Below are 14,980 nucleotides of genomic sequence, written 5' to 3' on the forward strand. Positions count from 1 at the left end.
GCTTGTTCGAGCCGTCAAAACCTCCCGGCGGGACGTTCGCGTACCGGGAGTCCGGGTAAGTGTCCCCAGATGTGCCGCTGCCGCCGCCGCCGGCGGTGCTGCTGCCGCCGCTGCTGTTGTTGTTGAGCGCGGAGGCGACGACGTCGTTCCGCAGGACCTCCACGTAAGACGCGGGGAACAGCCCCCTCTCCCCTCGGCTGTTCGACCCCTCGAACCAGCCGTCGATGTCCCGCTCGCTGTACAGCGTCAGGACCTCGTTCTCCTTCACCGACACCTCCCCGGGGTTCTCCGAGTTGAAGTCGTACAGCGCCCGGGCTCTGAGCGCCATGATTCCGGCCGCTGCTGGAGGAAGAGCAGGACAGCGGCGGTGGCGGGGTAAGGGTAGCCTACGGCTGGCCGGCCGGGGGGGCAGGAGCGACGCTCGGTCAGCCCAGTCCGAAAACTACTCCTCACAACTCCGCGTTCCAAACTTCTCGCAGTGAGAGAACACACACACATATACACACACAAACACACACACACACACACACACACACACACACGTACACACACACACCCTGTTTATATCCCTCCTTCCGTCCGCGGTGTGCTTTTAAATCCAGAGGTCGCAGCGTGTGAAACTGCAGCGAAGGTATTTAGTTTTTCCGCTCCAACGACACCGCTCTGAGCTCCTCCGCTGCTCTGCTTCCCTCCGAGAACGAGTCGCCCGACGCTTCTGTTCTCACGCGCTGCGCAGCAGCAAAAAAACCCCGCACGTCGAACACAGGCTGAATAATCGAGGGCGGAGCTACAAGATGCTGCAAATTCAGCCAGACAACACAAATCAAGCCGTGGGCTGAGCGTGTGCGAGTTTTTCCCATACCACACGAGCCTCGCCACCCTTGTGAGGACCGTTTGCCGCATTTTTAATAATAAGAGTTGCTCCGCAGTGCCTCATTACATTTCACGCTGCTTAATGCACGCTGAGGTCACGTGAGTCTCGCATGTGGAGCTCGGTGCGGAATTGCCTCTGCTTCAAGTGAAAGTACGACAGCGTGAGAAGCAAAATACACTAAAAGTGCCAAAAGTAGACGTGCTCATCGTGCAGAATGGCCCAATTTAGAGTAATATATATGTGTCGTATTATTGTATTATAATTATTGATGCATTGATGTGTACATCACTTTAATGCTGCAGATTGTGAAGGCGGAGCTACTTTTAATGTGCTACTAATGGGTAGTTTAACCTATAATAACAATGATAATAAATAATGGATTTCTATTTTGTATAAATTCTGCTAGTGACTAAAGCTATCAATAATCAAATAAATAAAGCGCAGTAAAAAAAAAGTACATTATTGCCTCCAAAATGCACTTACTAGTACTTCGAAACTGTACTTTAAAGGTGCTTTGGTTGAGATTGTTGTCTCTCAACGGCTCTCAACATGGCGGCGGCGCTAGCAAACTCCGGAAAAAGTGCTGGCAGAGCTAACAGTATTTACCCGAGGGGGTAACCGGAGGGTGGGCGCTACGCTGTTGGTAGGTATGGCGTTATCAGCTGTAACCATAGGTTACGGTGGCATTGAGCTAGCTAGTTATGCATGTTCCCATCCACTAACGTGTTCCCATCCACTGATGTGTTCACATCCACTGATATGCTCGCGCTGACCCTTTCAGATTTCCCAAAATATTGAAGATATCTTGTGAGTGTTCTCAAAGACAACTACAGCCCTGAACGTACTATAAATAAGCTAAAGTTGTCTCACAGGGCCACAACAATTTTTAGATTTAAAAAAAGGCCCCTGTGTGGATTTTTCATTATCCATTTAATTCAATTTCCTTTAAATTATACCAATTTTCCGCCCACACATTAATGTCTCAATGCTATTTCTCTGGAACAAACTACTGTTCGGAAAAATAATGAACCTCTAATTCCATTTACTGTGATGGAATCAGCATGTGAAGCCCCAGCATGTCCAGGATTGTGCATGTAGCTGCCCACCAGGCTGCTAAAACAACCGAAATTCCAAGGAGAGGTAGAGAGGACACGACCCCAAGTGTCCTCAGTGGTAGCTCCATTCTGGTTGGGAACCACTGATCCATGCCCACTTTCGTGGCTCAAATGTGTACTGAAGTATGAACAGGCAGTCAGCTATGCTGCTGTTGTTTCACTGGGTGTCATAAAGTGTTATTCACAAGCTGAGCAGCCATAATCCTAACTTCTTCTAGAGAACATATCCTTCTAGAAGAAAACAACAACAACAACAACTTTACATAAAGCACTGTGGAATTTTACCATATTATAAAGTCGAGGCCGGTGTGAAGGCCCCATCTGGTTCAGCGATTGAAGATAAGAATGCAACTGGTGTAGAAGGTCGGTTGGATGTCAGGTTAACCCGGGATCTTCTTTGTCTTCTTCCTTCATCTGAAAGGAATGTCATCTAAAAAAAACCAACAACAACACTGACATCACTCTGACTCGAGTAGACCGAGGCCGAGCAGCACTCACTCAAATGACTCTATTCCAGTCCACCGTTAAGTAATGAATGATACATAAATCATCAATCTGAAAATACACATCTATTGATCATTGAAGGCGGAAAGTTACTCTGTCTGGGACGAGAATGTCTCTCGGTCTCCTTAATGACTCAACAAAGACATATGTGTAGCTGCAAAGAACACACACACACACACACACACACACACACACACACACACACACACACATCAATAATCTGTGTGTGTGTGTGTGTGTGTGTGTGTTGAGATCTTTATTACACTGGAGGACATTCTTTATGCAGCAAGGCAGCATAGAAACATGTACAAGAAGACACAGAAAACAACAGGAGAAGTCTAAATAAAAAAGAATTCCAGTGGGAGAGTTTATTTTGGGATGAATGCTTTATTGATGACATGCACTGAGGATAGCCATTTGATAATCAAATCTTTAACCGTTGCCAGCAAACATTTGGCAGCTTCAAAGAACAACAACTGGTGATGGAGGTGACTCTGGAACTGTCTGGGTTTCCTTTTAAAGGTGATTTAAATCATATTTTTTACATTGAAACTAAAATGAACTGAACGTTGTTTTCTTTTAATAAAAGCTGATAAAATCCGAGAGTTCCATTCACTGAGTTTGCTCTTGTATATTATGACTCATTTTGTCTTCACTGTCTCAGGGACAGACGTGCGCAACCTAAACCACCATCTATGTTGACCTCGTGCTGCACGAACAGACCGCTTCCTCTGGGAAAGCTTCATTCTGGACAACATGACCAAGGAAGACGCTGTTGCGTCCTTTAGTCTGGTAGATACTGCCCCCTTCTGGTTGTTTTTTGGATTTTATTTTAATTTTTTTTCTAGGAGGAACATAACATATGAACGGTAACAATAAAAAAAAATCTCTCAAATAATTATTGTAAATGCCAATCTAATGTTTTCTGAAAGTGCTCAAAGCTTTCAAGAATGCAACCGTACTGATGTCACATGTTTTACCTAAAGTTAGCGATGATATTTCATTAAACAGGAGATGTAAATTATATGACATGATCTCATGATCTATGGTCTCATAATCATGCAAGTTATAGAGGCAGATTTAACCACTCCAGCTTGTGATGTGTGTGTGTGTGTGTGTGTGTGTGTGTGTGTGTGTGTGTGTGTGTGTGTGTGTCTGTGTGTGTTTGGGGAAAAATTGTGGGGCAACTTAGACAAAAAGCTTCTTTCAAATGAATATAATGTAAATCACTGTTACTCAACCACACTAGAGGCCACCAGAGGTCTCTCCTCTCTCACATTTGACTGCCCCCCCCCCCCCCCCCCCCGAAGGAGACAACGCTGCTCTATCACACTTGAATGTTGTGCACATCAGAGCAAAACTTCGTCTTCTCGCGCCTGCATCTCCGCATCCTCCGCACCTGAGCAGAGGACGCGTCCAGCTACCCGTCCACTTCAGCTCATGAAGTATTGAAGAGGAGTGCTGCGGCCTCCCAGGAACAGGAACTACTTTAGTACGCAGCTCGCGTCGCATTAGCAGACTTGTGATTCATGCTCACCCTCCTAATCGGGATGATACGACATAATTGTGTTTTTCGTTTGTGTGTCTGAGCTGCTCGTCTGCTTCCCACCTTGTTAATTTGTATCCTGTTATATATATATATATATATATATATATATATATATATATATATATATATATATATATATATATATATATATATATATATAACAGGATACAAATTAAGTAAGTTCTTCTATGTGGAAACACTTATTGTTTGCGTAGAGAAAGCAAATCTAGGGTGACAGGAATGGCGCTCTGACACGTCACGAGGTTTTGTATTCGTCCTCCCTCTATCCACTGTCTTCTGTCTTCTGTCTTCTGTCTGTGCTCAGGCCTACGTGTCTCCAGAGGGACCAGCCTTTGAACTGTGGTTGTACGTACTGTGTCACACCCCCCCCCCCCCCTTTCATTCATTATGTATTGTGTAATGTATTATGTCACAGGCTGTTGCTTTATTTTGTGCAGCTTCCAGCTTAACAATACTCTTGGGGAAATTGCAACCGCATGGATGGAGCCTTTAGTTTGGTGTTGGTTTACTCGATCGTAAAAATAGAAAAATAGAATTCATTGTGAGTGAATACAGAGCCACCTGGTGGTGCAAAAACTACACTGTGGCATAGCTAGATATCCCACAATGCTATTTTTTGGTGGAAATTAGATGATATTATTTTGTAGAACCTTCTGTAAATTCTTGTAGGAAACAAACCTTTTTTTAAACATGTGTCTCAAGTAGCCTTGCTTTTATTCAAGTTGCCGGAAGTTTATTTCTTTTGTTAGATTATTACATTTGTATTACTGCATTTTAAAACGTCTGTGCTTTTCTGCATTTTTTTAAATTTGTTTGTCCAATTTGATGTAACGCACATTGAATGTCATTGCATGTGTGCTGTAAGTGCTGTACAAAATACAGTTGATTTCTATGCCATATATTATAAGGTGCCCAAGTTACACATGCGAATTAACGTGTATATATATTTATATAAATATATATATAATATATATATATATATATATATATTTATATAAATATAAATATAAATATAAATATATACACATATTTATATACACATATTAAAGATGTTGCCAGTAGACTCCAACAGAGGCCGTGTAATGTGTTTTTTTAGCAGCGGGTTCCTCCTCAGAATGAAAATAGCCACCATGTGTTCAGGTCACGTGACCACGCTACGTGCGAAAAAAAAGAAAAAGAAAGAAAGAGAAACGACGTGCGCGTGACGTCGCGGCGTGGGGCTTCGCTGGTTTCCTCAACCAAAAAAAACCCTCTCTCGCTGACAATTGTGTGATTAAAAAAAAAAAGAAACCCTGGAAGTGGACCGGCTTGACGAGGGGGAGCTGTTCACGGTGAGGAGAACAGGAACCGAGCGGACCCTCGTCGTCAGCAGCAGAACTCGGTCGTTTTCCTCCCTTTTTTTAAGCGAGGAAGACGGCGAGAATCCTCGCTTTGAAACCCACCCAAGGCTGGGCTTCTTTTTTTTGTTGTCGGTGTTGTCTTGTCTGTCGAAAGGCGGGGGAATACAAAAAAACCATTACATTTTGGACTCACTGAAGCACAACAACAAAAAAACGGGGATTAACTACAACTTCAGCTCGCGCTGCTGGGACCCGGTCAGCGACGGTACATGGATTATTTGGTGAGTACTTGAATCGTGTGGTGTCGCGTATTTCAACCCCAACACTGGCTGTTTTGTTTCCTGGCCAGTTGGGCTCCCCTAAAAGAAGGGGGTGACGTCACTCAGGTAGTGTGTGTGTGGTTGTGTGACCCCCCCCCCCGCCCCCCACAGTAGCGGTACCGGTTGTTGTGTTATGCTAACGGAATCAGGTCTAGCCTGTAGCTTTTTGCCCTGCCGGTGCCGTGTGTGGACGAGGTCTAACAGGTCGACCCCGCAGCTCCGCTCTATTGTTTACATGTGAAACACGTCAGCTAGCCGACCAGCTAGCTGCTACCCGTGACGTGCAGGTTAGCTTAAATGTTACGTTAACGGTTCACGTAGCTGCTGTTGTTGTGGCACCGGCTGCTAACTTACCACCAAGCTCGCGAGGACAAAAGCTGCTGTTTGCTTTGTTTGTTTGTTGAGGTCAAGAGGTCAGAGGAAGTGAGACAGCCGGTCCTAGCCGCCACTAGTCTGACACAGTAGTGATACCTGTAACCAAATAGTGATTACAGTCCAGACCAGTGTGCCAGATTGAGCCAGCCTGGAGGTTATGGTTTTGTTTTTTGGGGGTGGGTGGAGGGGGGGTGTAGGGGTGGGGATGGAGTGCAACAATGGAGAGGAAGCTGCAACTGAAGGCTTTCCCTGGGAATTCATAAAGCAACGAGTACACAGACATTGTCCTGTCGTCTCACAGGAGGGTGGGGGACGGGGACGGAGGTGACGGTGCGAAATGAACTCGCCCACCCAAGTGTTATCAGCTTTGTTTATGAACGAGGCCTCCCAAGACGCGGGAACCCGAGAGGAACTTTGAACTCAAGCCGGGCCACTTCTTGAGTCTGGATTTAGACAGAGTCCCACAACCAGGACAGCCATGCTGTTAGTTGGACACAAATGGACTCGCGTCTGGCTCTCGTCTTCTGTAATCTCGGTTACGTGCTCGTGGTGCTCGTGGTACAAAGGGTTTGGACTCGTGACATGAAATGATCAGCTCTCTCTCGGGGGGGGGGGGGGGGATTTTCCAGCTTTGCTCTCTTTGAGGATCAAATATGTTCCGTGACAAACACAGTTTTCTGTGGACGGCACAGCTGTAGCTCTGGACCGCTGGAACCGAGTCTTCTGGGGTCAGGCGCACAGGGCCTCCTTCCCCCGTTGTGCATCACTGGAGACCTGGCACAGAAACCCAGAGGCCCAAAACTAGCTCTGGATCATGGTGGATTCTTCTTCCCCCCCCCCAACTGGACCACAGGGCCGTACTCCTGCATGGTCAGCGCCGTTGTTAACCGGGGAAATGGCAGCACAGACTGAGGAATTCGGGCGCTAGCCGTTGCCATGACACGGCCTTAGGATTCCTTACTTCACCAGACGGGACGGGACGGGACGGGACGTGTGTGTGTGTGTGTGTGTGTGTGTGTGTGTGTGTGTGTGTGTGTGTGTGTGTGTGTGTGTGTGTGTGTGTGTGTGTGTGTGTGTGTGAGGGAACCAAACGATCCACGAGCACCGGTTCCCTCGAACATGAAAGCAAATGGGGATTTTTGGGATGATTGCAGCACATGAGCTTTGTGTCAAAACCAACAAGGCGACGGTGTTTGTTCGGCTAGATCATCTTCACGAAGGCAAAACACCCCTTCTGTAAACAAAGTGCACCGGGGCCGCCATTTTTAAAAAGACACGTCAAAAGCCTCAGAACTCCGCCTGTGGGTCCAAACACTCAGAGATTACCAGCTATTTATTTTCCGACCAAACCCTCGGCCGGACTGACATCCAGCTCTTTTTTTGGAAGACGGATCTGCTTAAAAAACGAGCTTTTATTACGTCTGGTGTGGAGGCGACCGGGACGTTTACACTACGCCAGAGAGTCAGTGACAGCCACCAGCAGGCATTGACCTCAAACCATATGGTAATGATGGGTGTGACAGATAACGGAACAGCGCCTCGGGTACGAAGAGACTCACCTCATGTGTTCAGAAGGAGTAACCAGGAGGGCAAATTTAGGGTAAAAAGAGTTATTCAGCGGTCATTACTATTCATAGTTTAGCCGGGCCAAAAACGACCAAACACCCGTTTCTTTTTTGTTGTTGTTTTGACCCGAGCGAGCTGCCGCCTGCTGGTTCGGTCCCTTATTTGTGTTTCGGTGGTTTCGATGTAGAATTTAAAATGTTAAAGCGTCACGGCGGTGTGACGTTTACATACGGTTAAACCCTTCTTTGGATCAAATGATGAGTTTCATTGAAGAAGCTTAATTGAGACCTCTTGATGATTGCTCTCATTCTGCAGAGGCAACGACGGTACCGACCCCCCCGGGGGGCAGTTATGTGGTTTTTGAGTTTATCCAGTCGGCACCGAGATCACCCCCCCCCCCCCCCCCCTGTGAAAATGAATGGTCTTGGCAGAAGCCGGCATGTGTTTTTGTTTTTTTGGCGCCGTGTTTCAGAGCAGATCTCCTCCGTCCAAGGGCACACAGCGGGTTACGGGCCGCTCTGACGTCTCAGCCCTGTACACAGAGGGGGGGGGGGGGGGCAGGTGACTACAGCTTGTTAGTCTACTATGGGACGTCCCCCCCCCCCCCCGTCCAACCGCTCTGCACACCATGCCAGGCTTTTTACCTCAGAGGCAAACACAAAAAAACGACCCTATTGTGTGCAGATAAGAGCGCTGGCATTTCAACAATGTGTGCCCTTTTTTATATATACATACATATCTATATATGCGGATGGATAATATGAGGCCAATCATTTACTTAATCCAGCGGTGAGCTTTAGCAGGTTTACTCTGTCTGAATTGATGTTTACACACCGTTCCTGAAACCTGCCCCTTTATATTTAAAGAGCATAGCCTCCAGGTGTGTTGCATAATAGCTTTTGCAAGCTCAACGACATTCCCGAAGCCACCCCCATCCCCCCCCCCCCCCCCCCCCCCGGTGTTAACCTGCCGGCTAGCTTTCTGTGCTGCAGTGACTTCCTCCCGTCTGAGGAGAGTGCCGGTGATGTTTGGGCTGGTCATCAGTGGGATGAGGGAATGTTTATCTCTATACATCCTCAGTTCCCTTTCTATTGGCTTTCACATAAGCTGATGGACCTCTAAAGAGGCACTCGTGAACCATATATATTGTTTTATTGCATTTCATTCCCCTTTGCTTTCTCTCAGGCCTTAAACCCTCGCCGCTCTTCCTCAGTAGAAAAACAAATAGGCGGGACATGGACAGGTGGAGGACTCTGTTGTCTTTGGTTTCTTATTCTGCTCCGATTGTATTTGAAGAGTCGTGGGATGGCTCAGTGTGGTAATCGGAGCATTTATTGCTGAGTCGAGTTTGTTTTTTTTAGAGAGAGAGAGAGAGAGAGAGAGAGATTTTAAAGGCAAGGTTGGTTAAAAAAACAACCACTTTTTAAAAATATTTTTTGCAGAAATTCTCTTTACATCACGACATCAATCAATGACTCAAATGCTCTGACCCAACAAAAAAAAAGAGAAAACAATCCGGTACCGGTACCTGTGGCTGTAATAAGCCCGTCCAATCATTTAGGTCGGCCGGTCGTGGTAATTGGACGGGCTGCCTGCCTTTTGCGCGTTTTTTCTCGTGCTCTTCGGCTAGCCGAGTGCTAACGATAGCCGTGTTGTTTTCTTACCTTTCACAGATGATCAATTTGGGGGCGTGGCTTTGGAGGGGGGCCCTGAAGGACGGGCTGTCGGACTTTCTCGCGACTTTATTGGAGCTCACGCCACTGGCTACTTTCATTAGAAAAAGATTCGGCAATTCGGGAAAAAAAACCCTCTTGCTAGTTTCTCTAGATTACTGACCCTAGCTTTAACCCAGGAAGTGAGACATGAAGCGGCCTGAGAACCAGATGGACAACAAGGACACCTGTTGAGGTTTGGACAGGAGGTGGTAGTTTTTAGCTTCTTTTTTTTTTTTTTTTGCAATATCATATTCGGTGGATTAGAAACCTGAATTAGGTAGTACACACAGAGCTTTATCCCAGCTTTTGACCCATCACAAGCTGTCTGAACCTGACTCACAGTTCCTCTGGACCTCCAGACAAAAAAAACGTCCCACAACAGTCACCCGAAATCCCTCAACGACCGCCTGTGAGCTCCCGCGGTCCATTCCCTTCACCCACCCTCCACACGTGTGTGTGTGTGTGTGTGTGTGTGTGTGTGTGTGTGTGTGTGTGTGTGTGTGTGTGTGTGTGTGTGTGTGTGTGTGTGTGTGTGTGTGTGTGTGTGTGTGTGTGTGTGTGTGGGTAATAGTGACTAATCCAATTTGTAGTCTCTTTCTGGATCCCTAGTTGTCACTGAGCCCTTAATCTTCTGCGGAGAGAAAGATCCCCACGAACTAATCTGGAGCTCGTGTTTGTCCGCTGACCCTCGCGGCTACAGCGTTGTTTCCTCCCATGAATGACTACGATGAGTAAAACACAAGACAGCCTTCAATCGCGCTTGCATAACCTCTGGGTTTTTTAAAAAAAAAGAAAAGAGACGGCTCGTGGATATTGGCTGCTGACAGCGAGACGCTGAGAGGGGGGGCTGGACTCGCGTGGTTGACCTGACGATGTAGTGCTCGGCTCCTCCCGATCCTCCTCCATCCGTCCGTCCGCCCGCTCCAGAGGCTCGGCTTGTTTGTTTGTCACGGAGCACAATGTCGGAGCACATGCAGCTCTCCGTCGCGCTGTGCAGGATCGGGCTTTACACGGTAAGACCCGGGGACACGCGCCGCTGCCTTCATTCACGAGACAACAGCCGGGGGTGTGTGTTTTTATCTGTGTGTGTGTGTGATTGTGTGTGTGTGTGTGTGTGTGTGTGTGTATGTGTGTGTGTGTGTGTGTGGTGTGTGTGTGTGTGTGTGTGTGTGTGTGTGTGTGTGTGTGCGCGCGCGCTAGATTGAACTCTGCTAGTTTCACCCGTGGGTGTGATCTTTCCTCGCGCCTTCATTCATTCAGACCGAGCTATAAACCGGGGGGGGGGGCTGCCGCTCCGATGAATTTGGAAGAGCGCGCTCCGTTTCGTTCGAGCGCGCGGGTGTCGCGTGACACCGGAGGTGGAACAGGTGGAAGTCAGTACTGCGAGATGTAAACCTGCAGGGGAGGTCCAGCCGTCTTTGTGCCCCAGCCTTTTACCCCCCCCCCCCCCCCATGCAGCTCCTAGCAACTGGTCAGTGGTTGTAGTCCAGATAGTCTAAAGTACAGTTATACATGAAGCTGTGTCTATTAGGACAGTTACGGTAAATGTACAGTCAACATTGATCACGTGCTGTAATAATTGTGAGGAAGGACAAATTCACTTCAATGCAAATTGTTGCCTTTCTGATTCTGTTGCAGCGCGTTTTAAAGTAGTTGTACATTAACCACAGCCGGTGACTCACGTTGGGTATTGTCAGGTCCGCTGTTACTCCCTGACCAGCTGGTGAAGCGTTCCCACTGAACATCAACAGGGAGGCTTATGTTTTAAATAGGACCGTTTTAACAGTGAGCCATTTCTTTGTTGTGGAAAAGACGGTCCTCAAGATGTCCAGAGACGATGATGATAATAATAACTGCTATTGTATTCCAGTGGCAGCTCTTGACTCGGTCTCGCTAAGAAGCTCAAGTTAGGGACTCACCGGTCCCGACACCGAGACTTTGGGCTTTTGGAGCGTATATCTGATACCGGTGTTTTAATTAATGAACGAGCCGTACGCCACCGCTGCGTGGCGATGACTGGCCTCGTTCTTTTTAGGTGTGTGCCGTTGCTTTCTTAACTTTGGGAAAACAAGGCTTCATCCTCTGGGGACCATGACTGTCTGTAATAACATAAACAAAAGAGTGGGAGTGACCCCCCCCCCCCCCCGCTGAGGTGGGAGCCGATCCCAGAGCCGGTCTATGTCTGCGACGCAAACTCCCTGGTAGAGTCCCCGGTACGGTACTTCACCCCACCAGACTCGCAGCGCTCTGAAGCGGACCGGCTCCGCGTTGACGGCCCGGATGTCGCCCCCCCCCCTCTCTGGAGGGACGTTAGTATAAGTGCACATGTGCCGTGGGTGCCGTAGCGCCCCCGTCTCTGCAGGGCGCTTTAGCCATTAAGGGTACTAAAGTGATCGTATCGGGCTTCTCGGCGGTCACCTCATTATGTTGTTAATGGAGTGGAAAATGGCTCCTCCAACGGCCCCGACACACGGGCCCAGATCATTCAGGCCCGAGAGCCTTTCCAGGCCGGTTCCACGCTCAATTTGGAAAGAGAACCCGGTCACACACACACACACACACACACACACACACACACACACACACACACACACACACACACACACACGACCTGAAACCTGACACAACATGGATACGTTAACCGCCACAGTGTGAAATAAAGTTTTACTGACGAAACTTAATCCGCCAATATTCAGTGCAAACATGATCAGGACGTTAACGGTTCTGCTCTGATAATGTTACAATGTAAACAACCGATCGGTGTCTAAATGGAGACAGGAGAGCGACGGTTCTGTTCACTTGCATTATGATGTGTTCAGGCTCCGTTCAGAGTATTGGGCGAAGGTGAATTATCATGATGTGTTCACATGTGATGTGTCGGTGAGGAACTTGACTAAATCCAGATGTTTTCACAGAAACATGAATAGACATTAGAGATGAATTATGATGTTTTGATGCTTGACAGACTTCAGAGCGGTGGAAATGATTTTTTTTGGGGAGCTGGAGGCCGTGTCTGACACCTGAGTAGGCGGACAGTCCTAACGTTCTCTTTTTTTTTTTCATGCAGAAGTATTCACAACAAGAATACACTGTTCATACCTGTCTCCTGTAACTTAATAACGGCGTTAACTCCGTCACCGCCGCGGTTGTCTCCTGCGCGGCTTTGAATGGATAACTGCCAGACGTCGCCGAATGGCTTCAAAGTTCAAGAAGACCAACAGCTGGCGGGTGTATGAATGAATTGGGCTCACGCTAATGATTGACTGACAGCCATTTCATCCTCACTCCCCCGGAGAACGGACAAAGATGGCCGCTCGACACGTTGACCGGGGAGATGGCGCTTCATCGTGAAGCGAGAACCGGGTCCGGCTTCAGAGGCAGAACCCCGTCCATTGCTGTGAAGCTGCTCGGCGGCACTTGAAGCACAAAATAAAAGTTAAAATTTGAAGATACATTTTAACCGTGTTTTCCTTTAAGCCCCGCCTCCCAGCCGTCGGGCCAGCGACTCCAATTTTTGGATCGGATGAAGCGCGTGAACCGAATTACATATGTCTCTTCTCCAATGAAAAAGTTTTCTTTTTTAGCCCCATGGCATCATGGGACCCGACCCGGGAAATTGATGTTCCGCTCCGCTCTTCCTGGGGGGTTCTGTCGATGTCGATGAGGTGAATGAAAACATTTTGGACGCTTTCTGACGGCAGCTTTGGATATTTCTAAATGCAGGATGTTCCTCGTTGGCGTTAATGGGAAACGGAGTCGGGTGGAGCAGAGGCGTACCGCGCGGTGGAAAATGTGGCTTAACCTTTAGACTCCGTAGAGAAGGACAGTGAGGAGACAAAAGTTGTGATTCGTGGGAACAAAAAGAGTGTCACAACAAATAAGTGGTGTCTTTCGAGGCTCTTCATTTCAGACGTCGGGATGAGAAAGAGAGGAAATCCCAACGCCTCGGACAAAAACGAGCCATCCTGTTTTCAGGAAGAGGTTATTTTTAGCTCCCGTATGGATGCGTTGGGTGTAAGACTTCATCTCACTGATCATAACGTGAACGTAGAACTCCTCAGATGTCCCAGCTGAGGTTCTCCTGCCAGAGTTGTGTAGCCCCGGTACGGTAAACACTTCTGCAGAAAGCACTCTTTCCTTTTCTTGCTTCTTTGGAATGCCTCTGGACTCTGGTGCGGTGACTCACAAAGCTTCCTTGAGCTCAGATTAGACCTTCCACGATTCAACGCAGTAACGGTTATTCTTTTTAAGCCCATTGGACCCATAAATCTCAGAAGACTTATTGTTTTTGTTACGCCATAGAAAAGTCCTCGCGCAGTAAATAAAGCCGTCTTCTCGTGTGAGCGCCGTGTATTTCCGGCCCGCTTCCGTCCTTTTTTTTTCTTCTTTTTTTGAAAGGCAGGATGGGAGCAGCCCTGTGGTTCAGAATAACTACCGGGCCCTGGTGGGACCACGATTGGGAGAGATCAGAGAGGGGCCGGCTATCGAAAGACGTTTCCTAGAACCTGGCCGGCAGGTTTTTTTTGTTTTGTGTTGCGTCAAGGACATTTCTGGGACGCAATTAGACTCTCGGTTGCTTTTGCGGAAAACAACAAAGAGCGACTTCCTGTGGAGACGTATTGGCTGACAGAACCTTTGTTTACGGTGTAAACCAGGGACCGATCACACCCTCTCTGTTGCACGTCTAATGTCGTAGTCCACTTCTGCACTCTGAATGATTGTTTTCAGAGGCGTCTCAGCAGCCAGACGACGGGTCGGACGGGTCGGACGGGTCGGACGGGTTGGAGTGTCTTTACTGGACACTAAAGCAGCAGAGCCGCTGTGTTTGGAGGGTGATGTGAGCGTTTCTAGACTTTTTATTTGGGGGACCCACTTCTTAAAAACGGTTCACAACGGGCCCGTTCTAAGAATCGTAAGAAGAGCAAACCTTTTCCATCCGGTCCGTCTTTACTGCCGTTTCCAGCTACTCGGTACCAGCTACTCATGGGGGCGAGACAGAGACGTGGAGGACGATTTAGGGTGTGTTCAAAACAAGCATGTGCTGGTAGAATTATAGAGATATGCGTTGAGTAATCATTTCCTGTGTTTTTAACATATTAAAGGTCCCAAAGGAAAAAAAACAAAAAACACTCTTAAACCCCCACCGGAAAATTGAGAATCTGTTTTATATGCAAATTTTCATTTCAACAGTTTTTACTACTGGATACCAGACATAAAGCAAACAGATTCCCTTCAGTGTATGCATATTAAACCTTTATATAAATATATTCATTGGTTTCCAGCTGAGGTGGGGTCATATGCAGGACATCAAATATCTCACTATTTTCTGTAATAGTAATAATTAAGAATCCGCGAGACCCTCAATGGCTCGTCACCGTACTCCTCCTCCGCTAGCTGCTAGCTTAGCACCCGTGAGTGCTAACGGTAGCCGTGTTTGTTGTTCGTTGTAATCATTTTTGGGGGGGAGTGGCTTTGAACGGGAGGCTCGAGGCGACCGCGGCGCCGTCGGTGTTTTTGCCGACTTGCCGTCGTTCTCGCTAGATTTAGCGACATTTGGAAGCTAATGCCGCTAGCTGCTGTCAATAGGAAAGAGTTAGCGAC

General features: G+C 47.7%; 2 protein-coding genes across 2 annotated transcripts in view; both read right to left on the reverse strand.

The window, feature by feature from the left end:
* Positions 1 to 719, reverse strand: part of snx18a (sorting nexin 18a) — a 7,627-nt gene extending 6,908 nt beyond the window's left edge. The window contains exon 1 of the mRNA XM_068703907.1: positions 1 to 719. This exon is cut by the window's left edge and continues 1,236 nt beyond it. Within this exon, the coding sequence (XP_068560008.1) occupies positions 1 to 328 (328 nt within the window). The 5' untranslated portion in view covers positions 329 to 719.
* Positions 720 to 7,385: 6,666 nt separating this feature from the next.
* The window catches only part of fsta (follistatin a), an 11,115-nt gene continuing 3,520 nt past the window's right edge, over positions 7,386 to 14,980 (reverse strand). The window contains 1 exon segment of the mRNA XM_068703553.1: positions 7,386 to 7,397. Coding sequence (XP_068559654.1) covers positions 7,386 to 7,397 — 12 coding nt within the window.

Source organism: Cebidichthys violaceus, unplaced genomic scaffold, assembly GCF_023349555.1.
Source record: "Cebidichthys violaceus isolate CVI_PGR_0920_01 unplaced genomic scaffold, fCebVio1.0.p SCAF_9, whole genome shotgun sequence".
Lineage (NCBI taxonomy): Eukaryota > Metazoa > Chordata > Actinopteri > Perciformes > Stichaeidae > Cebidichthys > Cebidichthys violaceus.